This window comes from Lonchura striata, chromosome 5, assembly GCF_046129695.1.
Source record: "Lonchura striata isolate bLonStr1 chromosome 5, bLonStr1.mat, whole genome shotgun sequence".
NCBI lineage: Eukaryota > Metazoa > Chordata > Aves > Passeriformes > Estrildidae > Lonchura > Lonchura striata.
In genome coordinates this window covers 7533438-7557515 of record NC_134607.1, presented here as the reverse complement: position 1 = coordinate 7557515, position 24078 = coordinate 7533438, and the positions used below count along the sequence as shown (strand labels likewise).

The 24078-nt window shown below is 40.8% G+C and overlaps 1 protein-coding gene across 1 annotated transcript; it reads left to right on the top strand.

Annotated features, from left to right (window-relative positions):
* Positions 1-1653: 1653 nt before the first annotated feature.
* LOC110472955 (solute carrier organic anion transporter family member 1C1) lies at positions 1654-17614 on the top strand. The gene is made up of 16 exons (XM_021535127.3): positions 1654-1871; positions 3817-3928; positions 4861-5012; positions 6253-6394; positions 6472-6604; positions 7903-8018; positions 8580-8726; positions 8843-8941; positions 10992-11234; positions 12149-12313; positions 12801-12996; positions 13910-14072; positions 14857-15041; positions 16050-16114; positions 16249-16366; positions 17248-17614. Exons 3-16 carry the CDS (start codon positions 4884-4886, stop codon positions 17459-17461), a joined length of 2115 nt encoding a protein of 704 aa, XP_021390802.1. The 5' UTR covers positions 1654-1871; positions 3817-3928; positions 4861-4883; the 3' UTR covers positions 17462-17614.
* The last annotated feature ends 6464 nt before the right edge of the window (positions 17615-24078 follow it).

The window sequence follows — 24078 nt, the reverse complement described above, 5'->3', positions numbered from 1 at the left end:
GTCTTGGAAAAAGAGATATGCCTCTTTCTTTTAGGTGTCACACCACAGTCTGATTTTACTTCAGTAGTTTCCCATTCTGGCAGCTTTAATCCACAGTTCTTGGTTCAGGAGGTCAGCTTTGATTGTGAGTGCTTCCACAGATGGTTTGGATAGCAGCAGGTCTGAAGACAGAAAAATTCTTCTCAGCCATACTGAAAGCAAATACAAAAGATATTTTAATCCTGGAAAGTTATAAATTAATGGTGTATATATACAAGGCTAAGAAAAAATAGGAAGTAACTGATTTGTATACAATTGTCAGAATGATGAAAACAAATTTTCTTATTCATGTAAGGGAAACAAAGAATGATTCCCTTACATGAAAAAGAAAGTAGCACCGTTTTCTACAGGTTCTACTGCTCCAAAGTAACAGAATAATTTTAGCTCCATCCTTTTCCAGATCCTTAGGATTAAAAGGCCAAAAACCCACTTGGATAGGTCTGCTAATACATCTGAAGACAACCTGAAAATGAAAACTTGGGAATGCAAAGCTCCACCACAAAACTTTTTAAAACAGGGAATGCATGCTTGTCCTGTGACTAGAAGTGGGTAGCAGATGTTTTATGCCACAACAGGACATGAAAAAAGAGTGAATTTCCATCTCTTGCATGTATTTAATGCTCAGTAATGCTCTGACTGTGAGGACACCTCTTTTAGAAAAACTGCAGGGTTGGCAATGCTGGTGGTTTTGGGAGTTTTTTTCATTCAGACTTCTATATGATGGATGCAATCATAACCTAACACCATAGATTTTCTCTGCAATGATGAATGAAGTCCCCTTTGATCACATTATTGATCAATTAGCCATGGAAAACTAAACTGCACAAAAAAAGTTAGAGCCAAAATGAATCAATAAAATAGCAGCAGAGGTTTATGGAAGATTATAGAGCAAGTTAACCTTGAAGCCATGATAGGACACAATGGACTGGTGGTTTGGAACAGTCAGCATGGATTTACCAAGAGCACAGCAAGGTCTGACTGAGCTGGTTGATTTCTGTGACGGAATGGTTGGAGAGTGCTGGCAGGGAAGGGGGCAGGAGCTACCAGCAATGGAATATTTTGGTGCAACACCCAGGCAGACAGCAGTCATCTCTCACCTGTCTCAAGCATAATTTATCTTTTAAGTACAATTACTCTCAGGAATAGACAGAATGCATGGCAGGGACACAACCAAACAAACCTGTTTGGGTTTCCTTGAACTAGGGTTGTAAGTGCAAAAGGACTGCTCCAAAGTACACATAGCCCTAATAAACTTTCATATTTCACCTGCCTTTGCTGCTAATAGCAATAAGCTATAAATATTACACAGTCTTCTAAGCATGAATGATTCTTGAACACCCTCTTTCTTCCATATATCCAAGGTATTACATTTTCTCTTCCTGCAAGTCCTTGGCTGGCTCTAGCAGATCTGAACTGAATGGATTTTAGCCATAGACTGTGAAAATAAAACTTCATAAGAAAATGCACTGAAAACAGGATTATTTCTAAAGTTGGGACACCATATTTTTAAACACCAGGAAGGTGTGAACCGTTCCAATCTAGACAATTTCAGGGGAAAAAAAAAAAGATGCTTCACAAGAATGTACAAGAGGAACACACTTGCACGTCTTCTTCCTAACTAACTTTTGACCTCTGTGGATAAACATGGATTTTGGGACCTTTAACAGAGGGCAGAACTGGGAGGAGACAAGATTAAAACATTGGTTCGAGTTGGAAGTTAATGATTCTTCTACCATGTACCAGCAGAGCTTTGCTTAAGGAGAGAATTTACAGGCTTTTGAGGCATTTGTGTGGAGCAGTATAACTGCTGCTGTTGTGGATGAAGAACCTAGGTAGGAACCTCTTCAATACTCTTTCTGTTTGTCTTTGAGATGTTGTTGTTAGTGTTTGCAGCCATCAAACAGGACCTGTGTAGTTCCCAGTTGCATTTGCTGTGTGTGTGTCTCTGAGCTGTCAGCATGGTGTGTCCTGAGCAATGAGCATTGGGGTCTGCACAGCTCTGTGACACTCATTTTTCATGTTAGCTGAACTTCAAAGGTCTTACTATGGGTGTATTTAAAAACCAGGCAGTTGGATTAGCCCTGTAGTTAGTGTCAATCACTGCAACTCCATAAACTGCTGGAAGAAATCAAGTGGCTCTTGATTTGTGATTTGCTCTTCTGCTGGGCGATGTCACAGTCCCAGAGTGTGCAGGTGTGGTGACAATCAGCCCAAAGAGTGTCTTTGCTGCATTCTTAAAAGTCCTCAAACATTTTATTTTTTATTCAAATTTTTTGATTTTATTTATATATAATAAGGAACAAATCTATTGAACAGGCCCAGAGTTAGGTCATGGTCCCTATAAGATTACGTACCCTGAAGCACTGAAGAAACCTGTCCTTTGCAAGGCTGGCTGCATTCTCTCTGCAATTGAATTGCAACTTGCTGCATGATTTCCCGTGGTGTCCTGGCAGCTGGCAGCTCCCAGCAGCACAAACAGTGCACACAGATTATTAGTTGAGAGCCTTGGCTTCCTCCCACCCAAAGTGTTTTTCAGAAGAGACTGTACTGAGCATAAAGTAAAGTAAAACTTTCAAATATTCCAAAAAGTGAACTGAGGGTTAAATTTTATTTGTCTGTACTGCTTAGAACTTTTTAGTGGACCTTTTTTTTTTTTCTTATTTTTTCAGAAGAGGTTTGTTTTCTTCCCCTAGGAAGAAAGATGGGTTAATTTGCATTTAGGCTGATTGACTACCTAAACAATACAATTATTTACTTGCCTAATATTGTCTTTCTGCAAATGCAACTCTCTCAGATCACTATTACAGAAGAGTAGCTTATGCAGGCAAAGAATGGTAGATTTAGAGAACTCATATTAGTGAAAGGGCACATTTGGTGCAGAAAGCTTCATACTTTTGCTTTCATATTTCATATTTTCAACCAAACCTTTAAGTTGTTAAATATGGGAAAAATTCTAATGAAAAAAAATCTAAAACAAGAACTTTATCAATACTTAAAATTATCAGGCTCAGCAGCTACTGTATGTTGCCATCAATTGTCAATTGACCTTTTATCTTTTTTTCTACCGCTCTTGTGGCCTGGAATTTCCCCAGCTCTCTTCCATCTCCAGCTGAAATCTGTTTAGGTCAGGGTCATCTGAGGGAGGGAGGAGATACTGCCACCAGATTCTAAATCATGTTGTACCTTTGAATTGTCAAAAAAACTCCCACTTCTCCAATTCTGTACCCTGCAATGATACGCTTCCCCAGCATATTACTGCAGTCATCAACGTATCATAATCATGAGGAGAAGTTTGTATCTTCAGGTTACACAGAGACAGGTGAATTTCAAAGGACCAGCTGCTCAAAAATACTTGTGTATGAGCTTTTCCTGAGCACCAGGAATTTTATTTCATAACATTTTTGTTCATAGCTGTGCAGTGTTGGAGAAATCCTATCTGTCTGAGTAGCCAAGGGGAAGGAGAAGCCAATTTTATTTTGTCCTGATACATGTGGTGACCCAGCCTTATAGCATAGCCACAAAAGAGTTTGGGAAGTAGATATTAGCAGTGGGAAAGCTGATGGACGTTTTCCAGCATTGGAAAAGTTCATCCAACTTTTTTCAGCTGCATTCAAGCATATAAAATCTCTCTTTGTGTGATTTGTTCCTCCTCTCTCTCTTTTTCGGCCTTTTCTCAAATGAGGAGAGTATTGTGAAAGGTGAAACAAATCCGATCATGTGAGCTGTAATTTCTGAGTTCTGATGTGAGGGCATTAACTGCAATACTCCTATCTGCAGATCTGAACATGGCTTGTTTCAAGTGACCCATTTTTTTCTGAGGGGCTCTGCAGTGGCTTCTGGATCGTCCTTGAGAAATCTGTTCTGATTGTAGTGGGAGTTGCACAAACAGGCAAGAGTTTTCATTCTTTAAATAAACTTTGCAAACAGATTATATAGACTTCCTTTACAGCTTTTCTCTGAAGTTTCCTCTTTTAGTAGTTGTCCATCTCTCAGATACAGTTTTTAAAAAGGTTTTGGTTTTGTTTTGTTTTTTAATGAAGTATTGAAATATCTATTGCAATAAACCAAAATACAATTTAATAACAAGTCAAGGCTTTCAACACTCAAACATTATGATGTGTCAAAGGATATATCATTGTCTATGCCTACAGGAAGTTTCTGGGGCAACTGGAGCAGTTCTGCTGAACTGCTGAGTGGCAGATCATTTCAAGCATCTGGGCATATAGACAGGACTCTGCAAACAGAAAGATATAAGGAATACCCTGCATATTATTGCAAAAATAAAAAAAAAAAATAACTACAGGAGGTCAGGTGAAATAATAAACACTTTTTTCACTAATAATTATTTCCAACAAGCCAGTGTAAATTAATAAATTGGATGGCACAGTGTTGCTACAGATTTTACCAAATCACAGCCTAAGTTTTAAGCCACATGGCCTGCAAATTTAGAGCTTCCTAAGACTCTCTGCACTTCAGCACTTGTGCCTTGTTGACCCTTTTAGTTTATTTTTAGACAGAGATTTTGTCTCTTACTCCTCTGTCAAAATTGTCTTTTTAGCATTACAAGACAGGACAAGGTAGAAAGGGGGGTGCTCATGTCTCTTAAAAAAAATGTCAAAACTAGATACTTCAGAAATTAAACAAATATACACTTTCACACATGCAAGTCATTGAGGCAAATCATTTTAAGTAGAAAGGTTCAGTTTCAAAATCTCAGTATTTTCCTGTAATAGTTTCACCAGATTCATCAGAGATGTCCTTGAGCAATTCCATTTTAGCATATGTGCTTTGGTATTTATTCCTGTTTTCTCTTGAGCTCAGGTCACTCAGTAAAGAAATCAGCCATGACAATGGAAACCAAACCCAGCAACATCAGTGACTCAAACCAGGAGGCAGAACCTGACCAGCTTTTGGATGACGATGGAAACAAAAATCCACCAGTGAAAAAGACTTCCTCTTGCACTGGATTGAAGGTTTGGAGCCATAGCAATACCACCAACAATTACCATTGGTTTTTGTTAATTAATGTTGTTCAAGATGTGACATGCCAAATTCCTTTATTCCTATCCCTATCTTTTGAGGAATTGTGTATGCATTAGATGTCCAGATCTTATATTTTTCTAAATAAAATAAAAATTCATGATCTGCCATATTTACTCACAAGTTACTTGTAGGTGGATCCCCTTGTTGGTCATTAGAGAGAGGCAGCAGCTTCCAGTGGAAGACTTGAACCAGCCTCAATTAGGTGCCTACAATGCACTTGTCTGGAGGTTGTTGTCACCACCAGTCTTGTAGGGTCAAAATAAGGTGAGGTGAACCACATTTCATCAAATGTTTTGTGGCTTACCCGAGGATTGCATTTGAAAACCCAAACAATCACAGTGATTTTTTTTTTTTCCTTTTTTTTTGTGTTTTCATGCTTATCAGCAGTTTGAAATTTCACCCAAACCCTCTGAGAATACTTCTGGCATAAGGCACACAAGGTGATTCTCAGAATTTTTGCCAGTCAAGCTCAGGAAATATAGAACATATGAGGACAAACCCCACACTTGGAAGTTTTTTCATTCCTGACAAAAAGAGAGTAAATATACCAGTTTTCAAGCTTTTGCTTCCTGGATTGGCTTCATTTGTTACAGTAGATAGCATTGCAATATCTAAACCTATATTTACTTTGTTTATTTACCCAAGTTTCTGTTGTATTAGAGCTCTTGCACAGTGAGCAACAAGTCTATTTGGTTTTTAGACTATGTGGAAATCACTGGATAATATTTAAACAAACTTAAATATTTTTCCAAATAAATCTTTTTTTCCAAAACCCACAAGGTGTGCTGGTGGAAGCAACAGTCAAACTACAAGAGATTATTAAGCTTTTCCTTGTGAGATACATGGTGCACAAGCAACACTTCAGAATATATTTTATGAGATAGAGATGAACTCCATCAGTGCCACATTCCTCATACTGATGTATCATAAAATCTTGCTTAAAGCATCAAAATTATGCCATATGATTGAGTTAGAAGCAGTTATGAATTGGCCTAAAATAAGGGACATGTGACCCAAGGAAGAGGTAATTTGGGTTCAGATTAACTTTGCCACTCCAATTTGAGAAACACCATGGTGATGATTGCTCCACACCATTTTAAATATATTTGATCCCTCCATGACCAGTTTTCCTGCCTGTCCCTCCTATTTCCTATCTGAATCTTTCTCCAGGTGTTTCTGGCTGCTCTGTCCTTCAGCTATTTCAGCAAAGCCCTGTCTGGTACGATAATGAAAAGCTCCATCACTCAGATTGAGAGAAGGTTTGACCTGACCTCCTCCACCGCAGGGCTCATCGACGGGAGCTTTGAGATGGGTAATGGATGTTCCCAAACACACAGAGAACTGCTCAGAGCCAGCATCTGGTGCTAATTCTGGTTCTTTACCTTACAGGCAACTTGCTGGTGATTGCATTTGTAAGTTATTTTGGAGCTAAGCTGCATAGGCCCAAAGTAATAGCTGTGGGATGCTTTACTATGGCTTTGGGATGCTTTTTATCAGCCATGCCTCATTTCTTCATGGGATAGTAAGTATTAATTATGGTTAATTTGGGTAACCAAACATTGGAGTTGCATTGTGCTTTCTGGTTTTTAGATTAAACTTGTTGTATATTTAGCCTTAAGCTTCCAAAGGCCTGTGGAACCTTCCAAGTGCAATGAGCCCCACGTGCCACACATATCATTGTTGTGATGGGGAATGTTCATTTAAAATACACAGCTCTTCTGAAGTGAAAGTTCAGCTCCTTGAGAAAATGAGATCACAGTGCTTTGGTTTCCACTCAGGCTGATTCAGAAAGGAGGCAAAGAATGCAGTGATGCTAGAGCCTGCAGATGGATGAGTGCTGGTAGAACTCATGCCAGTTTTTTTCTGTTCCAAATGTACATGCCTGGTTAAACTGATTTTCTGTGTCTGGTTAATTTTTATTCACCTTCTTCATGCTCAGGGAATTACTCCATCATGCTTATATTTGATAGTTTCTAGCCATAGCTTGAGCACAGGGATGACAAAAAGAGTAACACATATTTTCTGTTGATTTCTTAAATATATTAGAATAATTTTAGGTATACTACTGCAAAAAGAAAACTGAGGAATGCTTTCCTTCATATTAGTGGATCTTGCACTAAATCCAGATTTTTAATCATTTTTCACTCTTTAAGACAGGCCATGCATCATACTCAACTACACTGAGCAACTCATGAACCTGAGCCTGAACATTGGCAGGGGAACTGCTCTGCACTATGTCTCCTGAAGACTGCTCTTTGTTCCAACCTGAAAAATAAGCCTGCCTGGTCTGACAGAGCCAGGGCAATTCCATGAAGCAGAATGTGTGATTTACCATGTTGCTCTGCTAAAGTTAATTGTACTTTGCCCCTCAGCAGCACTCATTTCTGGGAGAGGGATCATGTTGAAGCAGCTGAACAGACCAAACATATATCTAAGATGGAAAGGGGACCTTTGCTCTAACTCAAGACATTAATCTTTTTCTCCTTGGCTGTGGGCTCAACACAGGGAGCTCACTTGGACCTGACCCTCAATTTAGACACCAAAAATTCAATCTTATCTGAAATACTTTCACGAGCCCTTTTGAATTTTCCAGCTTAAAACATTATGCCTTCCAGACAGAGAATTCTAAGTTTTGTTTTTAATTTAAGTATTTTAGTTTTCTAAAATGTTTTTTAATAATCTTATTTGCTCCTTTGAATTGATATTTAACCAAAGATACCTTTCTCTTTAGGGAAACAGCAGCCATGGTGGTTCCAGCCCTACCACACTGGTGTTTTACTGGTGAGCACTGCTTCTAAACCTCTTGTTGTGTGTTTGCAGCTACAAGTATGAGACAACATCACATAGAGCTGCTTCAGCCAACTCATCTTTCACCTTAAATCCCTGCTCCCTACATCAAGATGTGAATGACACTGTCCTGGAAGTCTCACGAGCAGGTATGGAACTGTAAATGAAAGTACAAATGCAGGACTTTTGTTTTGCCCTTGGTTGCAAGGACTTAGTTACCGGGACCTGGAGTTGGGCACAGGACAAGAAACTGCATGGAGTTTAATAGAAATAAATGGAGATTCCTATAATCCTCCCTACAATATGGAATACAGCTGTTATATGTGTTACTTGTATGGGACACAGGTAGAAAATGAGCCAAGCTCTGCCCCAGAAACCATCTCAAACTTCTCACATTAAAGATGCATGATATTTGCCAGGTAATATATTTATTAAAATATCAATAAGTTTTTTTTAATGAGCATTCTTTCTGATGGGTGATACTTAACTGTGCTTTTAGAAATCAAATGCAATGGAGGTGGAAGAATGTGTTATTAAAAGATCATAAAAAGTTATAATGGGATTGACAGCTTTCATTGATCTTCTATAAATAAATGTTCTTAATACCTTGATCTTTAACCTATTATCATTCCATGTGCTATATTTCCTGTGATTTTGCCCTGTTTCCCATTCAAATATTTTAATACAAAGATGTCAACTCTCCTCTGCAGGTTGTGAGAAGGAGCCATCATCATACATGTGGATATATATCTTACTGGGAAGCATGTTACGTGGGATTGGTGAGACACCAATAACACCACTGGGCATCTCTTACCTCGACGATTTTACTAAAGAAGAAAATGTTCCTGTGTACGTAGGTAATCTCAACAAGAAGTAAACTGGGAGATTCCTAGGCTAAGAGGTCGAGCACCCTGTGCAGAAGACAGCATTCAGCCATTAGAGGGTACTAGCATCTGCCTCATTGTATTTTCAGCGTGTTTGCACACCATAGCCATGATGGGCCCCATGTTTGGCTTCCTGCTGGGATCTCTGTGTGCAAAGCTGTACGTGGATATTGGATTTGTGGATCCAGGTAAGCAAAACAGAGGAAAACCGAAAGTAAGCTAATGCTTGTTCATAAGAATTCCCTATAAACAGCTGCATATGTTTGCATTATATTAATTATAGTAATATATGTTATGTTTGAATTATATTTATTTATTTATTTTTATTGTAGAATTTATTGCAATTTTAATGAATTACTGAAGGCTTTTAGAGTAAAGGCAGAGTTAGATTGGGAGTATATTTTAGAACTGTGCTTTAAAGGATTGTAATTACACACTTAAGAACTCTCACACAACCACAGTTTTGTTTTGTTTTGTTTTGTTCTGTTTTGTTTTTAATCTGGAATTTTAAAAAAGAGATTCTGCTAGTACAGCAGCTTTACATTTTGGGGGAATTATCCATCTTTTCCGCTGAGTATTTTACATTATTTACATTTCACATAGTTTTTGCAGCACAACATACACTTTTTTTCCCAGCCCTTGCTTATTCAGATGAAATGGCAACACATGTATGTGTTCACATCTGCACAATGCCAGAGGGGACACAGCAATCCTTGTAAGTGGTGGCTGTTCCTTTTCATTGACCTTTTTTTTTTAGCAGGACAGCGAAGTTTTCAGATCTTCAGAATCCTGTAGCTAGATAGGTGAACTATTTTATCTTTGCCCTTTGTTAAGCCAGTGTTTGATTTTATTTGGGAGTAAAGAGAGTGAGCCAATTTTGAACATGAATTGAAAAGTTTTGGTCACTCACCAAACATGCCAGAATTAAAAACCATAAAAATACAACCAGCTACTCTCATCTTCCTTTCAATACATTTAAAGCCATGGGTAATTTCACTGACACTACAGAGAATGTCCAGTTGCTTAATAGCTGTCGGAATCTGAGGTATTGATGATTCCAAGTTTGTAGAAAGTCTCTGTCTTTCAGCCCCGCTGCCAAAGCAGAAGCCATAATTGGTCTGTGCTGGTTCCAAGGTTGTTTATTCTGTTGATCTCTAACATGTTCTGCTGCCCTGCCACAGCTCTGTCCTGCAGGGCAGCGTGTGGGGCTCTGCCCTCAGTGGGATGGTACAAACATTAAATACCAGAAACTCCCTGGGCTGGATTTACAATAACATGCCAATATCTGTCACCTACGTTGAACAGTGTGTCCCCAGCCTAAACCAACAGAAAAATGCCAACACTACAGTGAAACATGGAGGGCATGAAGAAGGAGAAAAAGGACAAGACACACCCAATTTCCTCCATCTTGTCCCCTTTGAACCCCTAATCTAAAATTCTAAAATTTTACTTTGCATCTGTGCCACACTTAATTATTACTTATATCAAACACTCAGAGCTTGTAGTTCATCCTGTAAGATTGAAAACTCCTTTCCATGGACAGAGATCAGAGACAGTGTCTCTGGGGGCTCTGTACAGGGGGGTTCCTGACTCTCTGCCAGGGTCCCAGGCCTGCCAGAGCAGCCAGAGGGAAGCCCTGGATTCCCACAAATAGCAACCTACACAGTTCAGGAAAGCAGAGCATGGGCTCGGGAGCCAAAAAGCACACCACACTTGAGGCCTGTCTGCCACCCTTTTTGGTTTCCCATGTGTTGGGTAAGGACCTTGGTGTTGCTGTGTCTGCCACAAAACATCAGCCAGTGAAAGGTGTAGAATGGCAGATAAAATAACACTGGACAAACAGGAATGGCTTCAAGCCAAAAGCGAGTAAGGTTTAGTTAGATGTTAGGAAGACATTCTTCCCTGCAAGGATGGTAGGGCACGGGAACCAGTTGTCCAGAGAAGCTGTGGATGCCCCATCCCTGGAAGTGTTCAAGGCCAGGCTGGAGGATCTCAGACCATCCTGGTCAACCCCAAGATGTTCCTGCCCACAGGACACCTTCCAATCCAAACCAACCCTTGATTCTGTAATCCCATGCAGGGTATGACTCCTAATGCCTTCACTGCATGGCTGTTCCCTCACTTGATGTTTCTTGCTGGAAGTCAGACACTAAAAAATGCAGCTGCCATAGCAGAAAAAGGCTGGGAAGGTTCAGCTTCTTCACTGGGGTGACTTGTGCCTGTTTCCCTCATTTCCAGGGAGCATCTCTATCACCCCACAGGATTCCCGCTGGGTGGGTGCATGGTGGCTTGGCTTTTTAATAGGTGGAGCAACCAGTTTCCTATCCGCTATTCCATTTTGCTTCCTGCCAAAGAGTCTGAAAAAGCCAGAAGAAGCCAAGGACAAAACTTCACATGGGCTCTTGGAAAACATGGATGCCATAGGGAATAAATTTTCTCCTGAGAAAACTAAGCCAAGGAAGTGGTCAGTAATGCTGAAAGGCAAGTGTTTCTCATGTTGTATAAATGTGAAAGCAATAGGCACAACACACACAGGAAATGTAACAGAATATTTTGCCTCCCTTGCGCTTCCATCTAAAGCAGGCAGCTATCCCCAAGAAAGGAAAGGTCCACCAAAAATTATTAGAAGTGAAAGAGTTTGTTCAGGACTCTGAGGTTCTGCATGCATCACCTGAAATAAATAATAATTTGAGTAGCACCTACTTCTAAAATATTGCACTCACCTGAAATAAATAATAATTTGAGTAGCACCTACTTCTAAAATATTGCACTGGAAGAAATTTGAACAGTGGAAAAGTGTTCCTGTATCTGAACCTAAAGAAAATATTCAAAGGCTCTTTTCGCGATATGGAAAGACAAAAATTCATTTGAGAGAGTTCATGGAGACTCTGAAGTGCACTAGTGCCTGATGAAAATACTTCAGTCTTGCATAGCTCTGGTTGTGCGGTCCTTAGGCCAAAAAAAGTGGTGGAAAGGTGATGACAAGTAATGGCTTTGCTTCATTTGTCAAATTTTTTGTTCAGATCCCAGTGGAAGACACTGGACAAACCTACTGAGGCAGCTCTCACTTAGCCTTGAACCTGTGATAATATTCATGCAAGCTGAACAAAGTCTGTGCTGTGTGGAGCCTCTTAATCTTCATGTGCATATCTCAGTGGAGCAGCCAGGCCTTAACCCATACTTCTGTCTTCTTTTAGGGTTCCCTTCCTGTATCTCAACCTCTGGTGTTTCTCAAGAACCTGATTTTGCTTTCAGATGCCCTCATGCAAAGGGAGATCAGTACAGCTTGCACTTGGACAGCTGAGAGCAGGACCTTGCCCTAAGTTTTGCAGGTTACTCACCAGTAATTATGCCATGCATCTTTCAATGCCAACTCATATGTCCCTTTCTTTCAGATTTCTATAACTCCCTGAAAAAAGTGTTGGGTAATCGAATGTACTTTACATTTTTGTGTTGCTCACTGTTACAGTTCAGTAGTTTTATTGGTTTCGTGACTTACAAACCAAAGTACATGGAACAGCAGTATGGACAATCTACATCCAAATCCAACTTTCTAATAGGTGAGTTCCACTGTGGAAGGACTGCTTGTGCTGTCAGCAGTGCATGGGGATGGGCTCTGGTGTGCTTTATCTCGGGCTGAATCCATGCAGAACAGGTGGAGGTAAATGGTGGTCTGACCTGAACCTGAATTATAAAAATACAGAGTTTCTGTCTATGAAATCAAAAGAATTTTTTATGTTATATTACATTGCATTGCATTTATATTATATTTATACTAAGGGCACCCCAAATATGCAGTGAGTGTGGTGTGGAAGTTTTAGTTGCTAAAGCATCTGGCAAGTTCCTTGCAATGGGAGTGGGCTTGGAGGTCAGGCATTTCACAAACCACACATGCAGCCCAGGGGCTGGACTGAACACAAACCTTCCTCAAGTCATAACAGACCATAAAGCTGCCAGGAACAAAAAAAAAAAAAAAATAAGGACAAACTATGGCTCTTAAGACTATAATGTTTCATTCTAACACTCCCCTTCTATAATCTCTTTCAGGAGTGACATCCTTACCTCCTGTAGGTCTTGGAATTTTCCTAGGAGGGCTTATAATGAAAAAGTATAAAATGGGCATCGTTGCAGCCACAAAGTTTTCACTTACCATGTCATTTTTGTCCTATGCCATCGGCTTGTTGCACTTTTTTGTTGGCTGTGATAACCATGTGGTAGCAGGAATGACAGTGTCCTATGAAGGGTGAGTATAAAACAGAAAAAAAAATATTGTGTTTTTCTCCATAGTTCTCAAAAAATGTACTGTGACATCAAGGCAAAAGGAGCAACATGCTTTTGCAGTGCTTGAGAGAAAGTGCCCACTGCCACATGTCACTGGGGTGGTTTTGTTGGTCAGCAGAGTGTCACCTGACAAAGCCTAGCACTGGTTAAATATAAATTGGGAATTGTCTCATTAGCAATGCAGGTTGTTTTGCTGGGGGAGGGTGGGAGTATTGCTGTGCAAGGTTGTCACTAGGAATGTAAATGGTGGACCAGGGAATATGCTTAGGAAACACTGGGATGAAAAAATGGCAAGCACATCAGTTTCATTTACCTAGAAAGAAGAAGATGAGTGAAAACATATCTTTTTGCTCAATATACGAAGGATGTCTGAAAGCAAAAGATAATACTAAATTATCTTTTATATCTTTAATAATACTAAATTATCTTCATATCCTCTGTGAAAAGTTAGGCTAGGCTTTAACAGAGGAGTACTTTTGACTACAGAGACCGGGAGATTTGGTTTCTGTCACTGCTGTGTTTTTACCAACGGATAAAGATATACTTGATAAGACTGTGATAACTCTTCCTAGTTCTAAATTGAGTTAGGGGGGAACCCAAATGACCTCTCCCTCCTTTCTCTTTTCTGTCTACACCTGTAAAATCAGTAGCAATGTATTCATTTGTTTAAAAGTTTTCTATAATCTAGTAATGGCTTTAATGTCAGTGCAAGTAGGATGAAATCTCAAACAGACCAACAGAGATGTAGGAACTCAGCTGTGTCCTGGGTGTGTGAGGTGGGGCTCAGAACACCAGCACTGTCACACAGAAGGGTCTTTACTGACTTCAGCACTGAATTAAAAATGTCTTGCACTTGTCTGATCTTAATTTCCAAGCAACCCCATTCTGTACCACAACAATTCCCTATTTTCGGAATGCAACTCTCACTGCAAATGTGCTTCCAATGTGTGGGATCCCGTGTGTGGTGCCAATGGGATCACCTATGTTTCAGCATGTCTGGCTGGCTGTGGGACTTCCGTGGGACATGGAAAGAACACAGTAAGAGACCCTGCTTTGATTTCCAAGGTTTCCTACCAGCTAATTTTCCATGTAACATCAGGGATTTAGTAGGATAATGCATTTCAGGAAAGCCAAAGTTACTGGGGACTCGTCAGTAAGAGATTTTTGATTTCTGGCTACAAACAGCGCAGGAGAGATTTCTCTGAGTTATTGCACATTAAGCAAAAGGCCCTAGCTACTTGTTCTAGATATTAACTTTCATCTTCTGTAGGCTGAGCACTAGAGGGGGAAACACACCAATCAAATTGGTTTCATGTTGCCTGAAGGTTGTCCATAGGCTTTGCCTTTCATAAATGTCATTTTGGCTGCCCTGAGGCCTTACCTAACAGCTGAAGTACACTAAGATAAAGTAGTATCTTCCCTGCTACTGAAAATTAAAGTATGAAAAATGAGTTAGCTACTGAAAATTAAAGTATGAAAAATGAGTTAAGGAAAGGTGGGATTTTTTTTCTTCCATGTGAGACTTTGGGATGTTGGGAAACTGCTTTGTTTTCTGCGTGACTGATTTTTGCTTGGCATGGAAATAATGCCCAATAATGTCTTGGGCATGGAAATAATGCCCAATAATGTCTTTGCCCTAGAGACAAAGCCCCAGTCCATGGATGTAAATCTTCATTGGGCTGTGCCATTTGCATGTTTCCTGATGCCAGGAGATCACTCCAGAACATAAATGGTCTGAAGCTATCTCTTTACCCTGTTTTCTCTGCAGATGAATCCCCATTTCATGAGCAGTATCCTATCAAACCTGTTTTGTGTCTTCCAGGTCTTCCATAACTGCAGATGTCTTGAAATCAACAGTTCATGGACAGGAAACAATTCTGTCATCTTGGGGCAATGTCCAAAAAGTGATGATTGCTCGACAAAGTTCATTTATTACACAGTAATACAAGTCATGGGTGGCTTTTGCTATGCCCTGGGAGCCACTCCTTCATACATGCTTGTGTTTAGGTGAGTACAGCTCCCTGTTGACCAAAGGCTTTCTAGGGAGGCTTTCAAAGTCATATTCATTTCCTTACCTGAGGGGAAAAAAAGGAGTTTCTTGCTGATCAGGACCTGTAGTGGCAGGACAAGGAGTAATGGGTTCAGACTGAAAGAGGGAAAATTTAGGTTAGAAGAAATTCCTCCCTGTGAGGGTGGTGAGACCCTGGCCCAGAGAAGCTGTGGCTGCCCCATCCCTGGCAGTGTCCAAGGCCAGGTTGGATGGGCTCTGAGCAACCTGGGATAGTTGGAGGTGCCCCTGTTCATGGTTTTGGAGCAAGAAAATCTTTAACATCCCTTCCAAAACAAACCATTTTATGATTCTATGGTTCTGTAATCAGGTTTTCCAGAACATGTCCTTTTTCTGCTTGGATTTTGAAAGTGCCATGCAGTTGCCAGTATTTCTGGATATGCAAGAAGATGGCAGAGGCTGGAGATGTAATCAATTCAAGACCAGTGCCCGTTTCTGATGCCTGCAGCTCTCCATGAAACAGATGAGCATATTGCCAGGAGGCTTTGTGCTGTCCAAGATATGTCCTTGTACAGAGGAATTAGGTTCAAGCACAGAAAGATGCTGCACTAACCCTGCTACCTGCAGCTCTTTTGTCTTAGGGCAATAGGATATTTCCCATTAAATATTCCATCAAGTAAGGGAAGTATATGCCCAAGAGTGAAGGCAGTTGGAGAGATCATTTCCAACAGGTTAGGATCAACTCTGATTATGGCTTTAAAACTTAAATTCCTTAATTATGTATAGGGAATGGTCTTACCAGGAGATATTTGATGAGAATCAGTCGATTAATTCACCTTTTTCATACCACTTAACATACTTCAGCAGATGGAGGAAGCACTCTTCTTCCAAATTTTGGCTTTCCCTCAACAAGAGTATCAAATTCAGGTTATTTAATAGCAGTTTAATAGGCATGTCTAAGCACTAAATAGGCCAACACTTCTTACTTATCCTTTTTTTTTTTCCAGATGTGTCCAGCCAGAGCTCAAAGCTCTCGCAGTTGGTCTATTCACCCTCGTCATGAGAACTCTGGGTAAGAGAAATCATGGCAGGGTCCAATCCACCTCTGTGAGCCTGTAATCACCCCTGAGGGAATATAGAGCTGATTTCTAAGAGGATGTCCTCTCCTGTGAAATCCTGTCCTATTTTCTGCTTGTCTCCTTGCAGGTGGGATTCCAGCACCAGTTTATTTCGGTGCAGCCATCGACAAGACGTGCCTGAAATGGGGAAGCACCAGCTGTGGGAAGCGAGGGGCTTGCAAGCTCTATGACTCCAATGCAATCAGGTAAGGCTGAAATTAGGGCCCAAAAACCCTCTCTGTAGAAAGACATGCTTGGTTCTCCTACACTGAAGTGTGTGATCCAAAATCATGGTCAGATATTAGCTCTGGTCTCAGCTTTAAGTCGGTGCAGAATTCCTGAAATTGAAAAATCTCAAGATCAAATGTTAAGCTCTCAGTTTTAAGTCAGTTTTTATGTTGTACAAAAGAAATTTAATATCCATGTCAGAGATTTCTTGAATGAATTGTGTATTTTTGATATACTTAGAGCTAATTAAAAATACCTCAGACGTCAGGACTTTAAAGAGCAAAATTACCCAAATTTACCTTATTTGCAGGTAGTTTGTTCACACTGGCAATAATGTTAACTCTGTGAATTGGCCACTTTTGAGAGAAAAGTCCATGAAAGAATATTGTACTGAGTAGGTGTTGGTGAAACCCAATCACTGTCAGTCTCCTGGGTGAAGGCTCCATAGATTTTTCTCAGGTTCACTCCAGCCTTGGCCACTTCTGATGTGCTTTTTATTTTTACATGCAATAGAGCACTCTGGTGACCTCAATATATTTCTAGCCCTAAAGAGTCTAAAGCCTTAAAGTGATCCAAAAATCTTCAAAAGACAAAAAAAAAAGAGGAAGATGATGGAAGTTTTACTTTGGAATTACCCTTACAAGCAAAAAGAATATTATCAGTTCTTTAGTTCTTTAAGAGAAGTTTTTGCAAGTTAAAGTGTCCAGGTTTTGGTATAATTCACAAGCAATGAGTTTAATTGTGTTCCCCTAGGCTTTTTCTTGTATATATGAGAGTTTTAAAGCCATTAAAGTGATTTTTCTTTAGTGTTTTTGAAAAATGCAACACCTGGCCCAATCTTCTATGTTTGGTCCCACAGGAATGTCTACCTTGGTTTAGGAGCAATTTTAAGAGGTCCTTCCTTCTTGATTGGAATAATTTTTTACACAATGATAAAGAAACACTTTCAAAATAAGAAGTCCAGTCCTGTAGAGAATGGACAGGAAGATGCTGCTATGAATAAAGAAGACAATTGCAAGATCAAAGAACGGTTGCCAGGTTCTTCTGATGCAGAGAATGAATCCTCTATTTAGAAAGAAATTTAGACATGTGAATCAGGTCAGCTTCTTTTAGAAACACCAAAATGCTGTGAGTAACTAAATAATAAATAATAACACTGTACAGAGAGCATAACTAATAGCAAAACTGCAAACAACAACAATAAACACTAACAAACAAGGATGAAAGTGCCTGATGTGTACCTGATTACCAGTTACAGAATGAGTTACACAACCTGAAACAAATTCCCAAAGGAAAACCTCCTTGGCAGTTCTGACAGAGCCAGTCTGGGTATTTTTAGTGGGACCAAAGATGCTTCCAGAACAGCTACATGCCAAAGGCCCACAAAAAGTGATCCTGACCCTGTAAACAGATCCATGCAGGGGACTGACACAGCAGGGACAAGCTCAAGGCTAGGACAAGCTTTCTGTATCCATGAAATTCAACCAAAATTCACGGTAAGCCAAAGCATTTAAGCCAAACACCTCACCAAAATTGCATCATTGCACCTGGTTTTCATCTCAAAATTGGCAAAAGCAGTAATTTCCCAAGAAGCATTTTCTCTTACCTCAGCTGAAAAAGTTACGCCTGCTTAAAACTACACCCACGTTTTCATAAAGACAATGGGTTTGGGGTTTGTTGTATTTTTGTTTGTTTGTTTGTTTTATTTTTAAGTCTTCGGGTCATGGAATTTTACTCAAAAATACCTTTAAAAAAAAAAATTTAAGAGATTCTGAAAGCCAAGGATGCGATGTCCCACAGTGTTCGGCAGAGGGCACCCAAAGAACGGCGTTACTCCCAACGAGCATCGCAATTATCGATGCATTCGTCACACTCACTTCGGGTTTTCCCGGGAGAAATTCATCACCAGCCAGGAAAAAACACCCATCCGTGTTCCTACACACCTTAAAATCCTCTCGCCTCATGTGCCTTAGCTCATCACTCAAAGCTGCATTTATTTGTTGGTTTGCTTTCACTGTACTCGCATCTCTTGGAGCTGGGCAAGTTTTAAAGTTATTAAAATCTTTTAAAAAATCTATTAAAATCTATTTAAACTTATTAAAGTTTTAAATGAAAAAGATGAGCACTTGAGTACCATTTCAACAACAGGAAGGCTGACACTTTAAAATAGATGCTCAAGGCTCAGTGGGATATGGTTAATAGACATATTAGGTGTAAAATATATGCATATATGTGTTGAGCAAAATGCTGACTTGTTATAAAATGTGTAGTCTGTCATGACAATCACTTAGCAGTGATTGCAGCAGCTGAAGGGAGAAGAATGGGACGTTTTTCCCCACATGAAGTGATATTTACTGAAGGTAGGTATCCATCAAAACTAGAGAAGTTCTTTATTCTTCTTTAGCCTGGAGAAAATGAGGCTCAGGGGAACCTTGTGGCTCTCTACAGCTCCAGGTGGGGTCAGGCTCTTCTCCCAGGTAATCAGCAAGGGGAGAAGGGGAAATGGCCTCAAGCTGGGCCAGGGAAGCTTCATCTTGACCATCAGGAATATTTTCTTGACAGATATGTTTGGAACAGAGTGCCCAGAGTCACCACCCCTAGAAGAAACACACCAAAGGTGACATGCTGTAAACAGCAAAATAAACTTACATTGTTCACTGCTTGCACAATGGGCAGAAGAAAAAGAAGAAAAATCTTTTCCCATCTTGCTACTTTCTGTGCCTAAAGCAGGTGAGGGAATTATTTTTGTCTTTTCTATCACTGCTCGGGAAAAGAACTGTGTGGAATCTTTCCCACTATTTAAGAAGTACCTGATGTCCAAAATCAATACAGAAATACTTTTTAGCTAAGCATTTTTTTCTTAAGGTGTTTTTGAATATCTCCTCTTCAAGACAAAGCTAGAACAGATATATCATAGATATAGTCTTCCCTTCCTCTCTCCATGCATATTCTGCATCTGTGCTGAGCTACAGTGACAAGGGAAAGAAAACACATGGTATTTCTTCCTTTGTGCAGCCTGTAGCAAAGCCTTGCTGGGCTGCCCTGGCTCAGTGCTGTGCACAAAGGAAATCTCCTGAGACACCCTGCAGGGCTTGGATCTGCCTCTGAAGCAGGAGAGGTGGTGACCTCTGTTTCAGCATGAATAATCATGGCTGCAGTTCCTGCCCCTGCGCTGATGCAGGTCTTTATTGGACCTGACTGGGTCCCTCACCTCTGCTGGCTGCAGGCTCTCCCAGCTGCTGCTGTGCTGTGTGAAGTGCTGTTTGTGCTTCCTTTTATTCATGCTGACCTTACCTGCCACGAATGGTGCAATCACACCAACAAGATCATAGGAAGGTTCAAAGTCCAGGGTGGAAAAAGGAGTGAGAGAGAGAGGAAAAAAAAGCACTAGAAATAGAGTTTCTAAGGCTGGAGGTCATTTCAGTGGGGGGCTCAGGGGACATCAGAGACATGCTGGAGCCTCCAGACTGGGGGGGAACATCCAATTGGTGCCTTTCATTTCTTGTAGCTCTCTGAACTTAAGCAATCACAACCTGCAGCAGTGTTGAGTCCACAGACTTCAGGGAAACCCAAAGAGAAGTGAATCCCTTGGGGCTGGTGGAGCCCTGGCTGCTGGAGAGGGAGGGGTGGCAAGGACCATCACCAAAGGCCGCTATGATCTGATCTGTGAGGTGACCTCCTGGAGGCCACTGGACGGACAGATGGCTGTGGGTGACAGCCACAAGCAGGGATGCCCTGAGTGGCCTTTGGGAGAAGTTTCTCTACAGGGTGATGGTGCAGCACTAGAACAGGTTACCAAGAGAGGTGAGGGACTCTGGAGGGAGTTTAAGGCTTGATTAGACAAAACAAGACATGAGCTGAGCTGGTGTTGGCAACAATCCTGCTTCTTATGGGAGATGGGGCCAGAGGCACCCAGAGATCCTTCCCAGCAGACACTTCCATGACTGTACTTACATTAAAAATGAATAAACATGCCCTTGTGTTGACTTAACTTTCCCCGTGAGCACATTGATCTGCTTTTGTTGGCATGCTTGTTCCTAGAATCTGATTCTCACTAAATACAAGTGAAAACGGGGATGGCTTGTATGTTACCTGATAAAACATGAGTTAGGTGTTTGGTTAGTTTCTGGTGTCATCCTTCTGGCTCTGGGAAGCTGCCTGAGGTTATATGGTGCCATATTATATAACAAGACACACACTGTCTTTACAAATCACTGCTCCCTGTTGCCCAGGACAGAGCAGAAGGTGTGTTCCTGTGCTGTCTCATGGGGGGTGAGGTAGAGGTCAGAGAAAACCCTTCTTGTTCCCCCTCCTTCCATCACAGGCCTAGAAAATGGTAAGGAATTATTCCAAAATTTTGTGCAGTAAAATAGAAATCCCCATTGCCTGCAAATTGCTGCATAAGAGCCAAGAAGGCCTAACAAGGAAACATGTCCCTTCCAGCATAATTGTATATTTGGCTTATGTTTTATTAAATGAGTAACAGCTGAGCAGAAAGGCCAAAAGGAGAGATTCCCCCCACCCTGAGTTATGTTCATGGCAGAGCTTGGGCTCTGTGTGAGTCAGGTGCCAGAGTGGGTGATTCTGCATAAAACTGTTTTACTGTGGCTTAGACCATGAGTAGCAATCAAAGTGAGTGACTAATGCAGCTGTAAAGAGTTGTTGTTTTTTAATGTTTAAATTTTCTTTTTAATTCCTTGAAGGTGGGAAGAGAAGGAGCAAACCCAGGCGCTGAGGTCGAGTCTGAGGGGAACTGGAGGCCTGAGGCGATAAATCATCAGCACTGCAGGGAGACTGAGGGGGAAACTAATGTAATATATGAAGCAATATGGAAAGAGGAATTGTATTACTTCAGTCAGCTCTCAAAGGATTCCATTCCAGATGGTTAGGGTGGTTAGGGCAGGGTAGATCAGGAGCCCCCATCGATGGGGCCCACCATCTGACAGCAGCAAAAGCAGCAGAGGGTTTCTTCTGACTCCAGCACTTTTACCAGGAGAGACTTGTCTCTGCAGCAGGATACAATAGCTGGTATTAGTGAGAAATTACCTCTGTGTGAGGAAAGCTGGTGATGAGCATGGCCATTTTGGCATTTTCCCCCATTCAGGAAATGTGTCTTCTTCTTGCAGAATGTTTATGGAGAGGCTTAGGGATTAGTCTGCAGCCCTAAAGCTCTGCCTGGCTCTGGATGATGGGAATGCTGGCCTTGATGAAAACCCCACCATGGCAGCCCTGCAGAGCAGCAGCCCCAGGGATGAGTAACAACTCCCATGGAGCAGCCTGAGACACTCAAACTTGTTTTCTTCTAAGTCACCAAGCAGTGGCTGGGAAGCAGTGTCCTTTATAGCCCTCAGCCAAGGCCTGAGGTGAAACAAAGGTTCATGGAGGAATTTCCCCTGCAGGAGTGAGAGTTGTTGAGCATTGGCACTGCCCAGCTTCAGATCAGAGGCAGACAACCCCTGAGACCTCAGCACTGATGCAGTGCCACAAACCACTGGAATGAGGAGGGATGTTTCTCTCTATGGAATTTTTTCTAAATTTGAAGTGCTTGAGAAGAATTGTCATTTGGGGAAAGTTTGGCTGTACTTTGCTACAACATTAGACTTCTCTGTTGGGTGTCTTCTGCTAGAAATGTTTAGATTTATTTTTGTTTGTGTTCTGTAATACGCAGCTAAGAAAACAGTTTTGAATAGGACAAATTGTCTTGTTCCAGGGAGGAGGTCTGATCTGGAGAGTGAAAACAGCTTGCTACTTGGAGGACTGTCCGCAAAAGAACAAAGCTCTCAGGACATTTCCCTGCACTGTGCCCCACTAGAGATAATGCAGAGCCAAGGTGTTTGCCTCAGGAAACACAGCTATGTGAGACAGACTCTTGTTAAGTGTTTTGTTTCTTTGTTTTCCTAGGATTCATGTGCTCCAGTGCCTGGTGGGCTGGCTCCTTTGGATCTGATGGGCAAGTGCCTTGGGTATTCTCTGCTCCTGCTTGTGAGAAAAAGGAATCATGTTAATTCATCTTACAGGGGTGGTGGTGCACTTTCCTGACAGTCTTTAACAGTTGGTGCTGTGGAGTCTTTTTTAATCAGGTGTGCATCTCTCCAGATTTGTGTTTTGCATGTCACTGGTAACGTGAAGAAAAAATACTCTTCATGAAAGTATTTTTTCATGAGTACGAAAAAATACTTTCATGAAAAGTATTTTTTCATGAAAATACTTTTAATGAAAAAGTATTTTGTCATAGTCATGAAAAAATATTATTTTCATGAGCATAAAAAATTATACTCATTTTTCATACTCGTGAAATGTGTATGAAACTACACATTTTCATACATGTGTATGTTGTGTGAAAACAACATGTTTTCATACAACATGAAAATGTTGTCTGAAATGTTCCTGCACAACAACATTATTGGGAAATCAGTTCTGGATACACAAAAGTGCAAGATCCTTGTGGCAGCTGAGTGGAGAGTTACAATCGGATGCCTAGAAAAGTGAGGTGAAACTGTATGATCCGTGCATCCTGAAAATCAGTCATCACTACAGTAATAAAACATCTCCAATTGTAATGTCTGCTTTGGCAGACTGGTCATAATGAAGAACTTTAAACTTGGTGTATAATATAAACCCTGGTAGGAAGGAACTCTCAAGCCAACAGGAATTTAGCTGCTTGAAAACTTTGGTCTTGGTTTAGCCCAATTTTTAGCCAGAGTTTGGATTCAACACTTCTAAGTTCTCAATTAAAAGGTCATCCTCATATCATCAAGAGGTCCAGACTCACCATACCATCAGTCTGTTTTCCAGAAAAATTACCCCTGTTGGAAGGACAACAGGAAATGTCTAAATGAGATGATGGAAGTGCTGTGACCTAAGCCAAGAGCAATTTTGCTGTCGAAGCAAAAAAATTTTCATTCAGACAGAAATGTTAGGAAATAGTAGTCTTTTGATAGACAGTTCACAAGATGATATTTGTCAAACTCTGTAGAAAGAGAAGCCAATGGAAATTATTTTTACATTTACACCTAGGGCAATTGTGTGGATTTATTACTACATCTGGGGCTGCAAGCCTGAGCCTGGTTTATTAACTACTGTCCCTTTTGGTTTCTTATCCAGGGTGGCAAACCAGCTGTAGAACGCTGAAAAGAAGTTGAGCTGCATGTCTTGTCCCTTCAGCCTGTTTCTTGTGTTCATTTTGGTCTATAAAGAAACATCTCTCAGGTCTCCTAAACAGATTTTCTGATTGAGTTCCCAGAACAGACCACCACCAGCCTCATTAAAGCTTATTTATGTTAGTTTCATGCATGAATAAAAAAGCTCCCATTCACTGCTGATTTTATTTAGTTAGATTCTGTGCCTTGTGGTAGACATTGAATTGGAGTGACATTTTTGGCACCAAAAAAGAAAAAATAGTGAGACTGCAAGGAATGGTTTGACACCTGCCTCTTTTACAGTACAAAAAGGAAGGGGTTAACCTGTTCTTGGCTGTGTGATATTGATTGAGGACGCAACGAAAATACACCTGTAAATATTTAGGAATATTCCCTAGTATCTGGGGTGTTTTTTAGGGGGTAGGTCATTGAACTGGGACTCTGGAGGTATAGTCTGTTTTCCCAGGGATGCCACCTGCTCCCTGCGTGATAGGAAGAGAAAGGTCACTCGTTGTTCCAGGTCTCAGCTTCCAGCTGAGAATGATGCTGTC

Excerpts from the sequence above, each read along its gene's own strand:
- LOC110472955 (XM_021535127.3), top strand. The coding sequence starts at position 4,884 with ATGACAATGGAAACCAAACCCAGCAACATCAGTGACTCAAACCAGGAG. Across the intron at positions 11,235-12,148 it reads GTGGTCAGTAATGCTGAAAG|ATTTCTATAACTCCCTGAAA; the intron begins GCAAGTGTTTCT and ends CCTTTCTTTCAG. Across the intron at positions 12,997-13,909 it reads ATGACAGTGTCCTATGAAGG|CAACCCCATTCTGTACCACA; the intron begins GTGAGTATAAAA and ends TTAATTTCCAAG.